The 19910-nt window shown below is 32.6% G+C and overlaps 3 protein-coding genes across 4 annotated transcripts; 1 reads left to right on the forward strand and 2 right to left on the reverse strand.

The window, feature by feature from the left end:
* Window positions 1-97: 97 nt before the first annotated feature.
* LOC149738986 (uncharacterized) lies at window positions 98-3723 on the reverse strand. Of its 2 annotated transcripts, XM_089875614.1 has the most exons (7): window positions 3455-3585; window positions 2966-3152; window positions 2562-2742; window positions 2347-2403; window positions 1892-2017; window positions 1589-1666; window positions 98-1465 (listed from the first exon to the last, which is right to left on the reverse strand). In XM_089875614.1, exons 2-7 carry the CDS (start codon window positions 3143-3145, stop codon window positions 786-788), a joined length of 1302 nt encoding a protein of 433 aa, XP_089731740.1. In that variant the 5' UTR covers window positions 3146-3152; window positions 3455-3585; the 3' UTR covers window positions 98-785. The 2 variants fall into 2 exon arrangements, with proteins under 2 accessions (XP_089731740.1, XP_089731742.1); XM_089875616.1 differs by lacking the exon at window positions 2347-2403 and having other exon boundaries at window positions 3455-3723.
* Window positions 3724-5873: 2150 nt separating this feature from the next.
* Window positions 5874-14335, forward strand: LOC149738987 (fatty acid 2-hydroxylase-like). Its single transcript, XM_089875629.1, has 8 exons — window positions 5874-6281; window positions 6860-6993; window positions 7881-7994; window positions 8405-8550; window positions 9684-9787; window positions 10969-11141; window positions 11934-12186; window positions 12552-14335. The coding sequence occupies exons 1-8, from the start codon at window positions 6170-6172 to the stop codon at window positions 12620-12622; spliced, it is 1107 nt and encodes a 368-aa protein (XP_089731755.1). The 5' UTR covers window positions 5874-6169; the 3' UTR covers window positions 12623-14335.
* On the reverse strand, window positions 14266-19093 carry LOC149738988 (BTB/POZ domain-containing protein 17-like). The gene is made up of 10 exons (XM_089875613.1): window positions 18889-19093; window positions 18589-18708; window positions 18085-18283; window positions 17392-17607; window positions 16902-17102; window positions 16526-16702; window positions 16138-16192; window positions 15453-15668; window positions 15021-15171; window positions 14266-14763 (listed from the first exon to the last, which is right to left on the reverse strand). The coding sequence occupies exons 1-10, from the start codon at window positions 18969-18971 to the stop codon at window positions 14556-14558; spliced, it is 1626 nt and encodes a 541-aa protein (XP_089731739.1). The 5' UTR covers window positions 18972-19093; the 3' UTR covers window positions 14266-14555.
* Window positions 19094-19910: the final 817 nt, after the last annotated feature.

Raw genomic sequence — 19910 nt, forward strand, 5'->3', positions numbered from 1 at the left:
ATTTTTTAAATTTTAGTATTATCGCACACATCGGTCGTAAGTCTCCAGTCTTCAACCATTTACTGGTAGTTTCGCAGCAAAAATATAGATTGATTAATACAATGAAGAGAAAGAAGTTTAATATCAACACGACAGTTGTCAAAACATGATTTGGGTAAAATATAATTAAGGAAAACTGTCAATTAAATATAGTAGCTGCTTAAAAAAACATTTTTTGTAACAAAACTTTGTTACCTAGTTATATCATTTGGGTGTTGGTTTCGTGCTGTAACCATTTACACAGTTTGAAGACTACATTATGATTATATATGATATTTATTTTTTTAAGTCCTTTTAGGTTGAATAAAACTAAAAAGTCTAAAAACAGAAGTATAATTTAAAAAAATCCCATTACAGGTCTTTACTACAAGTTAAAAAGCGATTACTTTTCTATTATTCACACAAAGAATAAATTTTAAAACATGCAATACTACTCATAGTTATGTGTTATTAATCAAGGTCAAAATACAGGCATCGGTGCTAATAAAGGTAACTAATGAAAATGGGTGGCTAGATACTAGAATTTTAACTTTTGTTCGAAAATAGTTTGACCAGTGTTTATTATTAATGCCACAGAAATTGTTTATTTTTTGCAGCACTGATAAAGACAACATGGTCATATTATCTTCCAAACAAAAATTAAAAATCTAATAGTTAATTTCAACCTCCAATTTGCATTTTTGGAATTACTTTGTGTAATTTGTTTTTGACATCAGTATACATGCTCCACTTGTTTAGATGATGTTTTAGTTCATTTGAAATTGTTCAACTGAAGGTTGCGAATTATCAAATGAACCATTGAATGAGCCCTTCATGAAAGACATGACCCTATCCAGTGAGGCTTCATGGCTTATTGATAGCATTTGAGAACTAAAGAACAAACCATCTGTCAAAGTGTCAGAAATTACTGGCCGAATAGTCACCGAAATGATATTCTTTCTAGAGCCAATCAAGCATATTATTTCACAAGGAGAAGTCCTTTTGCCTGGATCTTCGTGGTTTTCCAACATGGCTCTTATTTGTTCTTGATAGTTGAAGATTTCTTTAAACTTTATTTCTTGATCAGTTGTTCTGTCAACTTTCTGCAAGGCATGGCTGCCATAGAATGTGCAATACAAGTGGCTGCGACCGAATCTCATAGCACTTAGTGCATGAGCTTGTTCGTTGGTCAGGAACACAATGCCCAATCCCAATTCATTCAATACTCTCTGAACCAAACGATCTTCAGATACTGGAAGCTCCAATGTTGGACAATTGGCAAGTTGTTGCACAACTGATTTTAAACCAACTGATTCTGCAATTGCATTCTGCTCGACCAAGTTACCATGAAAAAGTCGAATACCGTGTGCCAAGTTATATGGCGTTTCCGGAACCACCACTTTATTCTTGTACTGAACAGTTATAGTGAACTTTGGTAGGTCTTCACCTGCATGTTTTAATAAAAGTAGTCTTAGAATACAACTTTTTATCTGAGTTATTTTACAGTTAATATATATATATATATTATAAAAAAATGATGTAAATATGAAAAGTTTGAGATTTAACTTACAATCAATGTTCAATCCTGCCAGAAACTCAGAAAACGTTATTGAATTGCCTCCACCTTCTACATTACTCTGTTGTTGCCCTGCAAGCGTAATGTTGGTATTAAAGCTAACAAAAATAACGTTTCTTATTATCATAAAACAATATTTCAATTTTTAAAAGTTTACGTAAATACACAAATGATATTACTTTTTTATAACTATATTTATTTTTGTATTTATCTAACTGCTGAAAACTAAATAGGTTTAACAAAATTGGTTCTCGGACTTCCAGAAAACATAACCAGCACCATTTAAAGTAAACTAACCTGCAGCTTGAACTGAAATATTCATATCTCCTTCATTAAGTTGCTCTTGTGGAAGAAACATGTCTGTATCATGAATGCTGAGTTCGGGTAAAACTGACTCCATTTCTTCAACTGTGTCTTGGGAATCTGAAATAAAAAGATGACACTATTAGAAATTTATTATATATATCTTTTAACAACCTTTGCAAATATTTTAATCTATTTAAGTTAAGCCTCTATAAATCATACCCAAACAGTGTATATTTACAAACTTTATACAAATTTTAATTTGCTACAATTAAACCTATTATCAGTTTTTAAAGCTATAATTAAATTTTAATCTGTTCAAGCTAAACATCCAACCCTACCCATACAGTGTATTTTAACAAACTTTATATAAATGTGATCTGTTAGAGTTTAAACTATAATAAAACCTTTATAAACAATGCAACATGCACCCTAAAGTCTAACTCTACCTTGACTAGTAGCTGAGTCAGGTGAAGAATCTTTCGGTGATTGCAGCTTTTTGATTGCTTAAAAATAGCTAGGTTAATAAAGTATACTTGAAACTGAAATAAGTGGGTAGGCAAAACTAACCTTTTCATTTAAAACAACTTGTGTTATGTTATATTTGAAAATGAAATGGTTTGTTGCTAAAAAAGGTTCAGTAAAAATTTTTTTTAATACGTACCTTTTATTTCTTCTTTGCTTCGAAAACGATAAACTTTTCTGTTTCCTGTCTGTTGGTTTCTTACATTTTCAATCTCTTCAAAATCAGTAGTTTTCTTGATTAAGTTTCGAAAATTGCTTTTTAGTTTGTCATAATTGATTGGACTGTTACAGTCGAATCTGTCTTTGTGCTTTGCCCAACCCTGAACATAATTTTGAATTTATATGTTTACTAAAAACAAGTTAAACTTGGTTATACAAAATTCAATATTTCGAATAACACACTTTAAAGATAAAACAGGTCACCTATAACAAATTGAATACTTACTGTGACCTACAGCGTTTGGAACATTTCATTTTTATTTTCATTCACCAAAACTGGTTATATGTTTAATAAAGTAAAAATAAATGCAAATGTGGACCCACCACAAATATCTGAAAATGATTTTCCCAGTTAGGATCTCCCTTTTTCGTCCAAAGGATGTGAAACACACCTTTGTTATTACCATCCCACTTCAAAGCATCTCCATATGTCTCTTCATTCAACCGGTTAAACAACCAATTCCTCAAAGTAAGTTTAAATTCTCTGTCTTGTGAAGTTGCCATATTGTGACTAAAATAAGTTTGCAAAATCGACAAGTTTTTGTATCACTTTAATAATAAAAAAAACAAATTAATAAGAAATATGTAATATTAACAAATACACACATCAGATTGTAGTCTTTATAAGGATACCTGACACTTTGAGATAGAACAGTACATATAGAATCTCCTATATTATGCGGTATCCTTTTCTGCTTATGGAAATACTATTTAATTCCCTATCGGTTTGGCTGTAACTGTCCAATCGCCTACCCTGACACGTTTATATAGGCTAGCAACAATACCGTTTAAAGTTCGATAAAATATTTTTACCTGTGGGGAATCCCCGATACGAAGCATACACTTTCAAGTGTTTCCTTCGTTAGGGCAAGACATTGTTGTTTTGTGCACACTCGCAGTTTTAACCGATATAATACTATTGCGATACCAATTTTCAACTCTGAAAAACTCTTATAAAACATTGTTTTAATTGAAAGGCTTCTGTCTAAGCAGAATAAAATATATTCTCCCCAACCCATTATCGATACGTCCAGGTTGCTTGCTGCGTGATTATATAGAAGGATCATGTGGAGTTATCTTTTATCGGTAATCATATGAGTATTTTACATGTATAATAGCACCATTAGTTCATTTTAAACAATGACGACACCAATGACAAACCACCCAAGGACTAAGCCCACTTCGTAATACAATCGTACCACGGAGGTACGGTGCCAAAGCACAGTTGATTAGCGCGCCTGCATGTAACCCAGATGTAATGGGTTCAAAAGGCTCGTCGCTGCTACCATTGTGGGCGTATGTGTCCTTGGGCAAGACACTTGACGGCATTTGCTCCAACCCAGTGGTCACTAATGGTTTGTCCCAATTATCAGCCACACACAAAAAAAAGAGAAAACAAATCAACAATAAATTAATAATAATTACCCACAAGTAACATACATGGTGACTCGTAAGCTGGGTCGAGGTGTGTGAACACAACCTCTATTTATTCTTGCGTAAGGTGCTAATAAAGAATACTTTTAAACTTTTCATTATGGGATTTGTTTTTTTGTCATTCGGTGGCAAACAGAGTTACATGACCGTTGCCCCACGACTATGGATAAATGTTATTAATTGTTAAAACACGATCAGAAAATGTGGGCTTAAGGTGCCATCGGTGTCCCATCTAACCCCACGGTATAGTGCATATCGTTTGAATCTGACAAAATTAAACACAGACAGGAAATGCTCACACCAGCAGCAGCAACTGCGTTATGAATAATATTATTCATCACGTTTAGTATAAGTCTGATAACGACGCTATATTAAACAAATGCGTATAGTGTTTTATAGTTGGTTCGTTAAAAGTATATGGTACAGTATCAGACAGTTTGAAGTGGTGCGCGATGGAGACTGCTTTTTATAGACAACCTGGTTAAACTCATTTTGCTTGTGAGGTGTTACGTGGTTTTGTGTTATTCGTTATGCGTACGTTTTGACGTGGTTTTACGCAATAGAAACTTTTATATTTAGTTATATGAGCATCCGAGGCATTTCGTTTCTCGTTTACCGGTTAATCAAGGTAACTGTGAGAAATATAGGCATACTGTCAAAATGACCGGGCGAGCATTAGCCTCATTTTGTTTCTTGTACCCTGGCACACAACGCCAGCTTCTGTGTCCCTATATAGGCTACAATGTTATTCACGTTTTATTACCGGTGTTCAACAAACAAAGTTTATAGTATATATAAGTCTGGCAACGGTACGCTGAAATAAATGCGGTGTTTTATAGTTACTTCGTATACAACTGTCCTATAGTACTTTAATGTTCTGGTTGGTCAGAATTTCTGTTTATAAATTTATGCCCGTCGCGCTGACTCTTGTATGGTTTTTGTTTCTCTTATTCTGCATCTATATCCAATTTAATTAAGTGGACACATATACCCTTAGAGTGGTTTGAGACCGACAATTATTCGGGAAAAGCTTGAATTACAAGCCCGTGTGGTATTAAAACTGCACTAATTAGGTTATGCAGCACGTTTTAATACCGTGTGCAGCAAGCAAACGTCATATAAGCCTGACACCGATGCTGAAATAAATGTATGGTATTTTAGCCATGGCCAGAGTTTCGCTCAACCTTAAAAAACAGAACGTTACGTCATAAGAATTATGTGAAGATTGTACGCACGTAATTTGTATGACGTAACTTAGGAGAATGGGCTTACAGCACGTGATTAGTTTTGCTGCTTCAAATACAAGTGAAATGAATGAATGAATGAATGAATGAAGTGACATGGTTGTACTTACTTATTTTTGGAGTTAATATGTGTAACTAATATTTGTTCCAGTACGCCATGAGAAAATATTATTTAAATATAAAGAAGTAAAATTGGTTATTGGAGATTACGTAATCCGGTGGAGATGGAAACATCATGAAATTTAAAAAAATAAGTTGCGTTTAGCCCCCATTCATGGTAACAACATAAACGTCGTAGAAAGGCAAATGCTAAAAAATGCAAGCAAATTAAACTCAATCTTTGTTTATGTTGTAAAGTATTATTATTATGATATTTTTACTGTAATTTAAGCTTTAAAAATAAAAGTTAAAGCGTGTTTTAATATTAAAGAATCTGCGTTTTTGGTCTCAAAATAATTTCTATGCTGTACCTTCAAACCTAGTGGCTTTTCTTAAAACTACTTTGTAATATCGCGCGATCTGATGTAGCGATGTTCGTGATAGTTTCATTCATTCGGTTTTCGCGTTGTACATAGTAATTGTGTGGTGTACGTACATGTTTACGTAATTTAACACAATGGATAGCTTATGATTAGGTGAGCGTCAGAGTAATTTCATTTACTGTGTATCGGATAGTTGATGATGTGTAAGAAACAGTCATAATGAAAAGGTGGTATGGTCACTAATTGGCTTGATTTTATTTTGTTACCGGTGCACTATTACACATTTGTACAATTGTTTCCTTGCAATATTTGTAGTTTGGTTTTGCATAGTCGTCAAAATAAAGGTATTGCATAGTAAGAAACGTGCCATGCCTTGCTTGTGTGATTCGGAAATACAGGACGCTAAGAAGAATAATCAAACCCTAATCATACACAATGAGAAAGTTTATGACGTAACCAAGTTTGTAAATGTCCATCCAGGTAATTATAGCCATAGTTTTGTATTATACCGATTAACTGGTATTGAATTTAAATTTGTTTGACCAATAATAAACTATGCTATTGATATATTATATACAATTCAATTTTTTTTGTTACACAGTTTTGGTAGTTTTGTTCTTAAAGTTTTGATTAGTTAGTGAAATAAACTTACCAAGTTTACTTTTGCGTGTTTGCTAATTTTATAGACAGTTGTGGGTGCAAACATTAACTAGCCTATGAATAAAGCATGGATTTTTTTCTACAATTGCCAGAATATTTTATATTCTGAGGGAAAGCCTAAATATTATAGCATTTTAAAAAATGCTTTAATGAATAAGTTTCTGTTTAAACTTGATAAGCTATATGATTGTAAAATCTGTTTTGTTGAATTCTATGCTTTAAAGTTCATTACATCAACACCATATTTTGATTTTATCGAAAATTTGTAAAGTACTTTTATATCTTTTCCAATGATTTTGCTGTAATCTTACTCTTAAACGGTTTAATGAAAAAACTTTTCTTCATAACGTTTTGCAAAGGTACGTTTCCCAACGTTTAGGCTGTAATTTTTATTTTAGGTGGAAGCAAAATACTGAGTTTACGTCATGGGAAGGACGTGACAAATATCATGGCTAACGCACCTCATGTTCATAGCAAGAATGCATACAGATGGTTGCAACAATACTATGTGGCTGACTATAAGCCTGAGAATGTGAGTTTTTGTTTACAATTTTATGAATGTTTTCACTATTTTTATATATTGTACCTAGGAATAATGTTCTTACAACATAAGTCTATCTGTTTTCCTTTGCAATAAGCTTTAATTTTTTTGTTTTATTTTTTTAATAGTAATAAATATGAAATGTATATATAATTCTTTAAACTAAATTAGTTTTGTTCTCAGAGGTTGGAAAATCTATTGGGGCTATTATAGCCATAGGTTTTATGTCTTGTTGCACATCCATTATAATGAATGTACACCTTGCTTCTACCATGTAATTGCCAATTAGTTGTGTGGTATTGCTTCATACACATTTGTAATTTTACTAGTTGTTACAAAAGGAATTTTAATCATTGGCAAATGCAGTTAAATAAAAACCATCCTATTTGCTGTGTATATTATGTAAACTTAAAACACTTTGTTTGTCTTTAGGCTTTAAAGATTGTGTTGTATTTTAAATGAGGTACTTACCAGTTACCACACTTCCAGATTTAAGATTAAGGATACTTAAAATATGTCTTATATGTATACACAAAGATTATCTGGCTTAGCTGCACTTTAAAAGATTGCTAAAACAAATGTGTAGTTTTGAAACTTATTTATGTGATGGGATATATTATGCAAATTTGATTCAAAACTTCTTATATAGTTAATAAAGCAAAACAGGAAATGATGACATCAATATAAAATATTTTATTTTCTATTTTATTATTTCAATTTAGGTAGTAAAACTTGCAATTATAACTCATAGTTCATTTTCTTCTACATAGTATATTAGTATAATTACTAATTACATACAAAATATATCATGAAAGATGGAATTGAATTTACATCTTTACTTAAAGCAGTTGAATAATCAGTGTCTGGTCACATTTCAGTCCACAACACTGAATGGATTGAATGGACCGGAAATACGAGATCGTAAGTTGAGTTATAATGGGAAACAGAATGCCAGTCCTGCCTCCAATCAACTATACGAAATCAAACCAACGGTTAGTATTTTGTTTTACTACATCCAATTAAACCAACAATTAACTAATTTATACCAGTTTTTCACTGGTAGGGATAGACTAATGAATACTGTTACTTTAAAATATAGAGTCTGCTGTAAAATTGGTACTCAGTTTTTAAAAAGGTAAATATTAAAAATTTAAACCTTAATCAATTTTTCATGATAAAAACCAGATTGTTTAAACAGATGATCCTAATCTACAGTTGGTAGGCCTTTAGTCAAATGAAATAAATTTGTAAAATTGAACAATTTGTTTATTTTACTTTAAAAGATTATATTAAACCAGAACTTTTTTTTGTTTTACCGTTTTAAACTTTAAACAGTATGAATTTATATATTCACACATTGCCAATTTGACACATATATATAATAGATATTTTCTATGTGTAGGAGGACCTGATAAACTGGAACGAACCAGTTTTGTGGCAAGTTGGTCATCTGCGTGAAAAATATCATGATTGGGTGGATGACCCTGTGGATCGTTCGTTACGACTTTTTAAAAGTGACTTTTGTGAATTCTTTTCCAAAACTCCATGGTGAGTTGTATATACAAATGTAGCTAGTTAGAAAAAGTAGCTTATTAATTCTTTTAGAAATTTAAAAAATAGAAATTTAAGTTCCCTTTTAACTGCAAACTGTTGGGCAATTTTTTTTAGGAATTTATTTATAGTTTACATTCCAATACAAGGCTGTCATTGACAGCCTTCTCTCTTGGGAGTTACCACTCTTCTAGTTTCATTCTTCATTACTTGTTGCTTTTGCAAGAATTGCCAAACATTTCCCGCGGGCGCTATTAACATTTCAAACACCCAAATTCTTGCAAGACGCAATTGAATTGATACGCCATTTATTCATTCATTCATTGAAGCATGCTATTGTATGCTATTGATTCCTGACTCAAAATTGCTGTTTCTTAAAATAGTTAGGACTGTGTGGTATGGGACTATGGGTATACCTCGTTTTTGACTTAATAGGTTTGAGTGCAATTTCACTACTTTTACTAAATATTTGTGTCCATTTATGACACTACATGTAATGTCAGTTAGTAAGCATATTGTGTCATTGGCACTCATTGCCCATCTAATTTTGTTACTAGCATTTTATGAAACTGTATGAAACAATGTATGTTTATATTTTAACTACATCAATGTCTACACCGCATAGGGCATACATTTTAGCAATATTTACGACTGGATAAAATGCATTGGAAAAAAATGTTTTTCAATTTTGTATTTGCATGCGGTGTAGTAAATAAATAATGCAGCAGTTGGTCTAGTATTTAAGTAACTCTATACGCCTGTCAATGCTCAAACATGCGTTATACTACACTGTTCTAATTACTACACTGACCTAATTACTTAATGAGTGCGTAACAGCTTGTTAAGCACATACAAGTAATACAAAGTGACCATTGACCATATAAATATAAAAGCTTTTAATTTTTAATTTCACTTATAATCCCAGCTTTGCCAGCCGGCACAAGGGTTAAAAACAAACATTACTTTACTCTTACAAGCTCTTTATTGAATAGCTATTAAAAAAGTGAAAAAATTACTAAAATTTGAAACATTTAGTTTCCAATACACAGTTCTTGTTTACTTGCCGTATGATTTACAGCCCTGTATAACTTGCCAATATAAGTAATCAATAATTTATAATTGTTCTTCAGGTATATCATTCCACTTGTGTGGCTTCCGATAGTAGCGCTATTTGTTTTGAGAAGTCATACTGAGTTCCTGGCAGGAAAAGCCATGATATTACATTCTTTACCAGGTATATATATATAATGTCTCTAAATATCTTATTGCTGATTTGGAATGTTTATTTATACATTCACATTTTTTGTTTTATTTTAATTATTATGCTTAGAATGCCATTTTTTCCTTACCAAGCCTTGTTATAGGTTGTTAAACCATTAGAGATCACCTGACAGTTTCAGTCTTGTCAAATAAGTAATTAACTACATAGTAACTACTGCTAGTAGTGTTGTAGCAGCACTGAAAGGGGACGTTGTATGATTAATGAAAGTTTAATATTTTTTAACCTTTTGTGCTGCATGCTGCGTGACTTATCATAAAATATTACTAGTTCTTAGAAAAAGCCCTGAATTCCCATGGGTGCGTTATCCTCCTCACTATAAGTATTTAAACACCTTTTTGTCCACACTTCTTTATAGCAGTTTTACAATTCCCCTTAACCTATGCTGTAAGCCTGTAATAAATAATTAAAGCAACAACTGGTGTGTGTTCTATACCACATATACCCGGTGTTTTGATCTCTACCATTACCTTGTTTGCTTACACAACAAAAAACCCTAAAGCGTGTGTAATGTGTCACGTTCACAGGTTAAAGCTCTTTTACCCAACAATAGCAAATGCCACTAAAGTTCTCTGTCATATTGCCGGTTACAAAATGAGTTGACTCAGTTCATTATCTGACTCATATTGTCAAATATTACGCCTAAAGTTTATGCACCGCTCTGCAGTGACTGGGGCTAATGTTTATATAGCTGTTTGTATTTAATATGAGACCATAGCATGTTGCGCTGTCTTTGCAGGTGCAACACAATTTAGATGCATATAAAAATGAAAAATTCATTCCTTTTTAAAATCAAGATTTTAAGTTTTTACTGCTAAGGTTTTTGCTTTATCTCTTATGTAGTTGCGAGAAAAAATTTGTTAATCTTTTCTATTCTATATGGGTAATGGTAACATCCTATAATTTTTAAAGCCAAAGATTTTTGACTTCATTTCAGAGTTGTCTTATTACCACATCACTCAAAAAGTGACTATAAGCAGACATACGAACACAACTAAAAATCAAAAACACTAATCTTTTGTGTAGAAAAATCAAAAACACTAATCGTTGTACTTTTAGTTTACATTGTAGCAACTTTTCCATTTACAAATTTTGGATTTTCTGGATATGCCCCTACAAGATATTTTTTTTCCAAGGTGATGGAGTTGTTTTATCAACCAACCACATGCCTGTAGTGTTCGTATCTGGAATTCTATTGTGGACATTCCTGGAGTACGGACTCCACAGATGGCTCTTTCACTCGGAACCTCCAAAAACTTCCTACTTCCTCATCACTCTTCACTTTCTTCTTCATGGACAACATCATAAAGTAAGCAAGTAAACTTTTGGAGTTATTAATTTTAAAATTGATAATTTAATGTGTATTTGGGTATGTGTTCTTAATAGTATAATACAAAATGCAAGGTAAGAAAACAAAACTTTTGAAATTAATTATTAATGTGACAAATTTGTATTTCTGTTCTTATAGTACAATACAAAATACAATTGTGTAATATTAATATTTTTGAAATAGAGTAGTAACTTAGACCTTGAAATATATTATTGATTTGACAATATTTAGTATATTATTTCAGTAAAAAGGTATATGTAAGTAATAAAATAAATATGATTGTTATATACTGTACTGTAGTAGTACATTGACCACTAAAATCTTGCTAAAATAGTGGGTAATTTTTAATCGGAAGCTAATGTAATTTGCCTTTTTTTATTTTACTTTCCATAGAACATTACATTACACAAATAGGATTTCAGTATAATATAAACCTTGTATAAAGCAATCACTGCATGTATATTTACCACATACTCCCATATTTATCTTTATATTAACCTCAAAACCTTATTAACCCCAGAGACATGTTCTGTGTGGTTCACTCTGGTGTGTATAATGGATAAGATTATATGCCTTGATAGCTTTATATTTGATTTAAATCTAACCTAACCATAAACCACTTCAGTTAAATTTTCCATACTACTACCAGGGTGTACACAAACAATTACTTCTGTTTATTTTTCACGCTTTTAATAGCTAATTTATTTATTTTTTCTTGTTAAATTTTTGCGCACTTTGATTTTTTTAACGGGCTTAATTTTATTATTTTAGGTTCCATTTGACAGCGGACGTTTAGTCTTTCCACCAGTGCCGGCATCCATGTTGTTTCTCATCGCTTATTCCGTATTTAGGTTGTGTTTTGTTGTTGGGGTGGCGGATATTGTTTCAGCAGGGGTGATATTAGGTTATGTAGGATATGACATGACACACTACTATTTGCATTATGGTCAACCAAAGAGAGGGAGTTATTTTGATAGACTCCGGGCTTACCACGTACGTCATCATTTCGAAAGCCCTAACTTAGGTAAGTCTTCCATGCACATAATGTAAACAATAAATAAACATCTTTTAAGCTCTGTATATGGTTTTCGTTTTTGTTTTTCATCAAAAACGTTTATCTTTTTTGTGTATTGAATTAAGATGGAATTCTTAACCAACTTGTCAAATCAAAAAATCTTTGAAATTTTTAAAAGGTAAATTTAAATCAAAAGTGGCTATTTTTTGAGAAAAAAAAGTAAAATTCTGCTTTTAAATTGTCATTTGCAGGTTTTTTTTTATATTTCCACTGTATCTTCTTTCTATCAAGTGGGCTTAGGTTACGACATACAAATTCTCATCTCCTGTTCTTAGACTGTTTCATGTTGTAAATAATTGAGATCCCTTCCTCAGGTTTTGGAATATCCAGCAAGCTGTGGGACTACCCGTTTCAAACTACTATCAAGGCAAACTTAAAAGCATAAAATTAATTGGCAGTTACGCAGAAAGAAAAGAACTTCTATTTCCCTCCTAACAGCAACATCATTAGGCGTAATCCCCCGGCTAAATTCTTGCACTTAAATTATTATAACCTCCTCATACGATATAATGGAGAAATAGCATGTTCCCATATTTTGCTTTATTTTTTCGTGGTCCCAAAATTAGTATATTTTCGAATCTACTTCAACCGCGTTTTTGAAGTGACTTCTTAACGCAGTGAAATCAAAAGTTTTTCCAAAAAATAGGACGAAAAAAAGTTTTACTGCTGTCTTTTATTCAAAAAAATGGTTGAAATTTACTTAACATTACAACGGCGGCCGTTTTAACGAGCCCTTTTCTTTGTTTTTATGTTTTTTCAACCCAGTACAAGTTTATATTAATGTTAAATGTTCCTTCTTGTGTCTATACCAGCAGGGATAAACTTTGCAGTTTGACGGTTTTTTAGCCGTTTGTTATCATGATAAGGAATTGGTGCAAGCGCATTTGGTATTTTTATGACGCCTAACCTATGCCCTTGGTTTGAAGTCCAATTTCCATTGTGTGACTGTTTACTTGCATGACTATATTGGTCCAAAATATTTCTCCTCAATTTATTTACCTTAGCATTGTAAATACGTTTGGGCAATTTGGTGAAATGCTCATTGAAGCATCAGTTGTGATCAATTTTTATATTACCCAACTTAATATCTCCGGTTCCGAAACTCGACCTAAGTACCATGACTGTCCGCAATTCTGTAAACTAATATTCCTTATACATTTTTGTGCACCAATGTTTAACCATTAGCTAACTTATTATACAACCCCTTACAATTGTGCATTGAAATGTAAATAGTGTTCCTTCACTCCCCTGGCATGCTCCTATGCACATAGCCGGTTTGATAATCAACCCCAATTCTCATCATTGCAACATAGACTCAAATAATCTCAAATTTTTCCTTTTTCTTAAAAAATCATGTTTTGCTACTATACAGTCATACACAAGTCTTTTTATGGCATTTCATTTCATTGAATCCACTTTGTACAGTTCCTTGTGGTTCCTAATGGATTGCTAGCAACCCAGTTTTCACCACAAAAAAAAATTCTAAACTCCAAATCAAGACACCCATGCATATCAAGTTCCCACAATTTTTCCACTAAATAATTTTTTTTGTAATGCCCCAGAAATCGTGTACCGTGTACATTTTTATAAAAATATATTTGAATATCCATTTATTAACAAATGCGCATTTTGTTTACCACTTGTATTAACACACGCATCAATTATTTTTATAAAACTTTTACTCTTGATTATTGTTGAACTTATACCAAAGATATTTTAATCGAAATCTACATAGTGTGCGACTTCTGGGATACCATCTTAGTACCATAATTTTCTACTTTGTGTTTTATGCAAATCATGCATTAAGTAGTATGCTTGCTTCAATAATTGGATTTTTTGTTAAAACTTTCTATTTTTTAAGCAAATATTGTGTGTAAAGGTTAAACATGAGGTGATTTTTTTATTTTTTAATTGTTATCGCATGAATACAAGCACTAGCAAGCCACGTATCTTGGCATATATGTACGTCTCTATATATATAGATATATAAATATATCTGCCCTAATTAATTGTTTGGTTTTTTGAGTGTGTGTGTGTGTGTGGTTTATTACGTAAATTGCACTCTCCAGGTATCTAATAAATAAGCATTACTAATTCACACTGGAATGTTAAAGACAGCGGAATAGCTTAAAATGACAAATAGAAACAAAAAATCATCTTAGCTAACAGAAAACCTGAAAATTGTGTGACAATAACTAAAAATGGAACAGCATGAGAAGCTACCACAACATGTAGCTGGGGGTACCAAACAATTCACTAAGTGTCAGTGTCGGCTAGCTAACTATGCCCCTTGTAGTTGTCAAAGTAATTTCACTCAATCAGCCTAGAATTGGAAGAGCTTCATCAGCACAATCTTCCTCATTGTTAGCTTCCGCTGCTACGTCGTCATTTGATCGAAATCTTGGTTTAGTGATGATGGCGAGACGGACAGTGTGCACGGGGCGGGCAGGGTTGGTGAAATGAGGTCCAAACGACACGCAAGGGATCTCGGGCGGGTGTTCCAGGCTATCCCGGTTAAATTCATGGCTGTGAAATGAAAAGCAGGAGATTTGTAATTTACAAGAAACCTTGTTTGGCTTCACTATTAGTAGATAATAGTATTGCCATTTACACATACCACTCTGAAAGATACATACATTGTACGCACAAAAATATGGTACAGAAAAGCAGTAACCGCTGCGATGCATGAAAAATAATAATAATTTTCATACATATTTTTATATTTTTGTTAAAAAAATCTGCTGCATCATTACAACGCAGCACAAATGAAAACAAAATCTTACTGAAGAATGACTTTCTGTTCAGAAGCTGTTTGCGGCAGTAGTGAGAAATGTATGGGAACCGATTGAAACATCTTATCACGTGTGGATGTGGCAGGGTAGAAGAATCGAGGGCCATTGATCTGAATCTTTGGTCTCTGTGATCCATTTCCAACTAAACAGATGTGTATCTTTAAACAAATACATTTTGGCCCTGTATGTCTGATGCATACTGTTTCCGTTTACTGATATTTCAAATATTTAGACAAATAGTACTATTTTCAGGGTGGGAGTTTACCTTTGGGCTTGGGTATTACAAGAATTTCTTTTTTCAGCAAAAAGAATCTACAATCTGATATCATTAAATTTTGTAACATGCAATCTGTTTTGTAATGATCACAAGAAAGCAATACATATTCTCAATTTTGTAGGAATGTTAGATTATAACTTGCAAACCTGCTCCGTTTTCTGCTAAATTCGAATCTGGTAGAAGTGACTTTGTGTCAAGGTGGTGACTTAACTTTTCCTTCTTCACTTGAAACATTGAGATGTCAACCACAATATTGGAACGCACCGGTCGCAAAGGACGTATCATCACATACAATGGAATTGTGGAAGTGGCTGCTGAAGGGTTCGCGAATAATGTGCTGCTTTGACGCCGAAAACCACGTTCTGAGTTAGACAATTTTCGTATTAGAATTTAATGAGCTTAGCTGTGTTATTTTAAGTAATTTTACAATAGATGAAAAAAAGTATGGTATGTAAGGAACCTGTTTGAGCAAAAAGAATAAATACATGGATAGATTTTTATGAAAAGTTCTATTATAGACTGCTTTTTTCAGACATACTTGTGTAAATCAGGTATATTTGGAAAAAAAAGAAAAATCCAGAAAATGTAGGTAATCCTATGAAACAAGTAATAAGAAAATCAGTGAAGTAATTTAATGTAAAAAGTAAGAACAAACTACACTTTCTATTTACATAATTATGTAGTCTATACATAATAGCTGTTAAAGAGACAAAGAAATGTTTGTTAGAAATTAATGAACTGTGCTGTATTACTTAAGCCGGAATTTGGATTTTAAAAATAGTAAGATACTGCTTCCTACATAATATAGGGGTTGAAGTAAGTTTGTTGTACCTGATGACAATACACTGCTGTTGTTGTCTCTCTTTTCACTGTTGAGAACCTGGACCTATGAAAGAAAAAGAAATAAATAAACTGATTGCAAACAGAGTTCTCTTGGGAGTTACATATATTGAGCAAAGTAAAAACCTATTTTTATCAATATCTCAACCAAGGAAAAATAATATCATTTGTTTATCTTCGCGGTGAAAGCAAATTTCAGAAGTACAACATGTGTGCTCTATTTAATAGACTCTGTTTTTTTTTGGCTGAAAATTTAGACAATCACTTTGATCACTGAGTTGGAGAAATTTCTGTACAGTATCTTACAAATATTACTACAGTGCTCCAAGGAAATTACAAAGTGAAAGTGACGATGCATTATTTCAGCATTTGCACTCACCTGCCAGTTTGGGTCACGCTGATGTGCTGACATGAGCATGTCGTTTGCATTCTGTAGATTGACGCATTTATTGTGGAAATTAACGCTATCAGCATCAAGTGTAACGTAATGACACCACACACTGTTGGTGTAGTTCCTTGGTCGGTAGATGTTGTCACAAAATGAATCATCTGATACCTGTTTGTGAATTCATTGTGAGCAATGGGCATAATAATAATATGGTATGTATATTAATATATATATGATATGTAGTGTAATGAAATTTTAGCTACAAAGTTGCTTAGTATTGGAAGGGTTGTAAAAATAGGCTTTGCAAAAATGCTGTCTAGGGATATATGTGAAAGATTCATTCAAAGGGTTTGTGTAAAAGATTGACCTCCAAAGCCAAAGATCGAAAACGGTGAGCAAGAGATAGGAAAGGTCCGATAACATCTTGGTGGAGACGATAAAACTCTGATTTTTCAATTTCGATTAGTTGCTCTGGAAACATCATGGAGAAACGTATTTGTGGAATGAGAACTTCAAAGTTGTTTTGATTGTCGCCGCTGTTGTTTGCTTCCAACCATTTAACAACTCCCTGTGTTATAAGATGGGAATTGGTAGATTTAAAAAATGCATAAATTATAAGAATTAAAGATGAAGGATCATCGCTAACAACCTCCTAGACCTATGTTATAATATCGGAATTGGTAAACTTATTAAAAATTGCAAAACTTACAAAAGCTATTGAAAAATAAGTTTTTTTGTGTGTTATCATTATTTCAGCTTTTTTATTTCTGTGATATATATTATCTGCTAATCTGAATAAAGTTTTTGCTAAATTTTTCCCAAGAACTTATAAAAATACTTTTCAATATTTTACCAACCTTGTACAAGGAATACTCTGACGAGACAACAATGTCGTTTCGTCCCAACAACAAAACTAGGAAGTCAAGGTTAAGCAGCAGGAAGTCGTCAAATTTGAGAACGAATTCCATTTCCATTACAATAACTTCAATGCAAGAGTTTTCTAAATCACGGTGGCCGCATAGTTGTAAATATGGCAGCCATCGGATAGCTCCAATTACATTGCCTTCATGGACCTGTATTAGAATAAGTAGGAATTTATAAACTTAGTATGTTGTAATGGGTGGATTAGCTTTTTTTGTATATTTGTTTATGAACGGTTTTGTTCAGTATTTAGTAAATAAATCGTAACAGCTCTTTCTTTTGTCTGCAGACACTTTTACAAAATACTGATTTAAAATATGATGGATGTACACCATGTACTTAAATTTGGGCATACAATTCAATACCTGTTTCGTGTCTTTAAGCAAACTTTTATTTTAAATACGTAGTAATCTTCTTAATTAAATATTTCTTTTTCCCAACTTCATATTAGATGCTACTTATATGGTTCAACAGTCACTCTTTTTTACCAATTTGTTTGTTTTATCTTTAGTGTATTATAGCGAATGTTGTATAGCAGTTATTTCTTATCTCTTTGCTATGTTAATTAAAATATTAGGTTTATTATTGCCATTAAATGGATAATTCAAATTACTGCAATATTATTATACCTGAGTATGAACATATCGTTCACATGATTGCTTCAGTGGTTGCACATTGTATTTATCCGCCAACATAAGTAAAGGTAACGCAGTGGTTGTGTTCACATACACAGTACCATGGTATAGAAAATGTAAGAAGCGTGGAAACACAGGAATACATTGCTCATTTTCATTCAGTTCAATTTCATTCACTTTGTTATTATCCCATCTACCAGAAATAAAGAGTTCAGAGTTGTTTTACTTCACACTGTTAGGATAATATGGTGTTTTATCAAATTTAGTTCAAATTCAATTAGCACTTACAAAATATTGGTGAACATAAACCAAAGTGCAGTAATGTACAGTTAGAATATAAAATCATCATTTTAAAGAATGTGATGTAATCTGATCAGTTGCATTAGTTTTTCCTTGTTTGTTTTAGAGTAAAAAAATATGATGTGTAAAGACCAAATATGATGAGGCTATCGACAAGTTCACACATTCAGTATTTCACAAATACTTCATGTAACTGACCTTTTGGAACACATTGCACGAAACACATCACTTAAAAGAACAAGCACAAAACGATGTGAACTGAATCGCTGGTTTCCAAGTTTTAATACAATGTCACTCATTTCTGTGCTGTTATAAAACCTGCAAATGATGGTAACTTTGTTAAAAAAGTAGATTTTTTTTAAATGCAAAAGTTTAATTAGGTATAGAACTTTGAAAGTAAAGAAATTTGGTTAGTTAACGTTGCTGTGATTTGTAAGATTAAAATAACAAAATTACACAGTTGTGTCACTTGTGTGGAATTGTAAATAAAATATAAACCTTGATATCGACTCCACTATCACATTCTTATCGCCTATCAGTTCATCTTCGCTGACAGATGTATTTGCTGAAGCTGTTGCCATGATGCAAGAGTAACTTTAACAACACAAAAGAACTGCAACGTTACAGATCACAGCAGTAATACGTTATCAACCACCGAACATAAACAATCACCCCTTGGTTAGCGTCACCAAGCGGTTTTGCCGAAAAAAAAAATCCCTTTGCAAAAATCCCCTTGTTACTGAATGGTTTCTACTTATTTGCGTCTCGTGAATTTAGTTCCGCTTTTAGGTTGGTTGTTCTAAAGCATGTGTATCTTAACGAAGGGATTTTGGTAACCTGCAGCATGATTTTAGGCTAGGCACTCTAGTTTGCGCATGCTGATGATAGAACTAAAATTTATTGTAAAGCGTGTCACATTTAAAAAAAATAACAAGTGATAAAACTTATAATATGTAAATTTTCGTATGCATTATTTTATACATGGAGCTATACAGAGAAGACGGAAAAAATTTTCCGCTAGGAGGCGATGACAAATTCGTTTCTCTATTTTATGGGGAGCAGTTAGTTTCACGGTTTATACACATAAGATATAAACCCCTAACCCCTAACACTAACCCCTAACCCCTAACCCCTAACCCCCTAACCCCCTAACCCCTAACTCCTAACCCCAAACTCGTCAAACAAAAAAAACTTGAAAAAAAAAAGATAAAAAAAGTATTCCACTGTGCGGGACTCGAACCCGGTAAAAATGAAACAAAGGGAGTTTACGACAGCACGCAAACCGCTACACCACAGACTCGACGACAGTAAACACAACGAAAGAGCGTATATAACCGACCTAATGTGGGAAATATGTTCTTACTAGTGTTTTATGTATTTGGAAAAGTATTTTTATTATTTAATTAATTTGTTTTACACTTATTAACACTTTGTAGTGCTGTTTTGTTCGTTTTTTCGTATTTTTTAATTTAAATAATTACCGCCTCTAGCGGAAAAAATTTTCCGTCTTCTTTGTATAG

Source organism: Ciona robusta, chromosome 3, assembly GCF_009617815.1.
Source record: "Ciona robusta chromosome 3, ASM961781v2".
Taxonomy (NCBI): domain Eukaryota; kingdom Metazoa; phylum Chordata; class Ascidiacea; order Phlebobranchia; family Cionidae; genus Ciona; species Ciona robusta.

What these genes read in the sequence shown, in the direction of transcription:
- LOC149738986 (XM_089875616.1), bottom strand. Translation starts at nt 3,708, where the DNA reads ATGATCCTTCTATATAATCACGCAGCAAGCAACCTGGACGTATCGATA. An exon ending in GTATCGGGGATTCCCCACAG is followed by an intron (nt 3,153 to 3,454) that starts GTAAAAATATTT and finishes AACTTATTTTAG; the next exon opens with TCACAATATGGCAACTTCAC. An exon ending in AAGCAAAGAAGAAATAAAAG is followed by an intron (nt 2,018 to 2,561) that starts GTACGTATTAAA and finishes TTTTTATTTCAG; the next exon opens with ATTCCCAAGACACAGTTGAA.
- LOC149738987 (XM_089875629.1), top strand. Translation starts at nt 6,170, where the DNA reads ATGCCTTGCTTGTGTGATTCGGAAATACAGGACGCTAAGAAGAATAAT. An exon ending in CTGACTATAAGCCTGAGAAT is followed by an intron (nt 6,994 to 7,880) that starts GTGAGTTTTTGT and finishes GTCACATTTCAG; the next exon opens with TCCACAACACTGAATGGATT. An exon ending in TATACGAAATCAAACCAACG is followed by an intron (nt 7,995 to 8,404) that starts GTTAGTATTTTG and finishes TTCTATGTGTAG; the next exon opens with GAGGACCTGATAAACTGGAA.
- LOC149738988 (XM_089875613.1), bottom strand. Translation starts at nt 18,971, where the DNA reads ATGGCAACAGCTTCAGCAAATACATCTGTCAGCGAAGATGAACTGATA. An exon ending in CGTGCAATGTGTTCCAAAAG is followed by an intron (nt 18,284 to 18,588) that starts GTCAGTTACATG and finishes TATTTCTGGTAG; the next exon opens with ATGGGATAATAACAAAGTGA. An exon ending in CAGCAGTGTATTGTCATCAG is followed by an intron (nt 15,669 to 16,137) that starts GTACAACAAACT and finishes TGTCTAACTCAG; the next exon opens with AACGTGGTTTTCGGCGTCAA.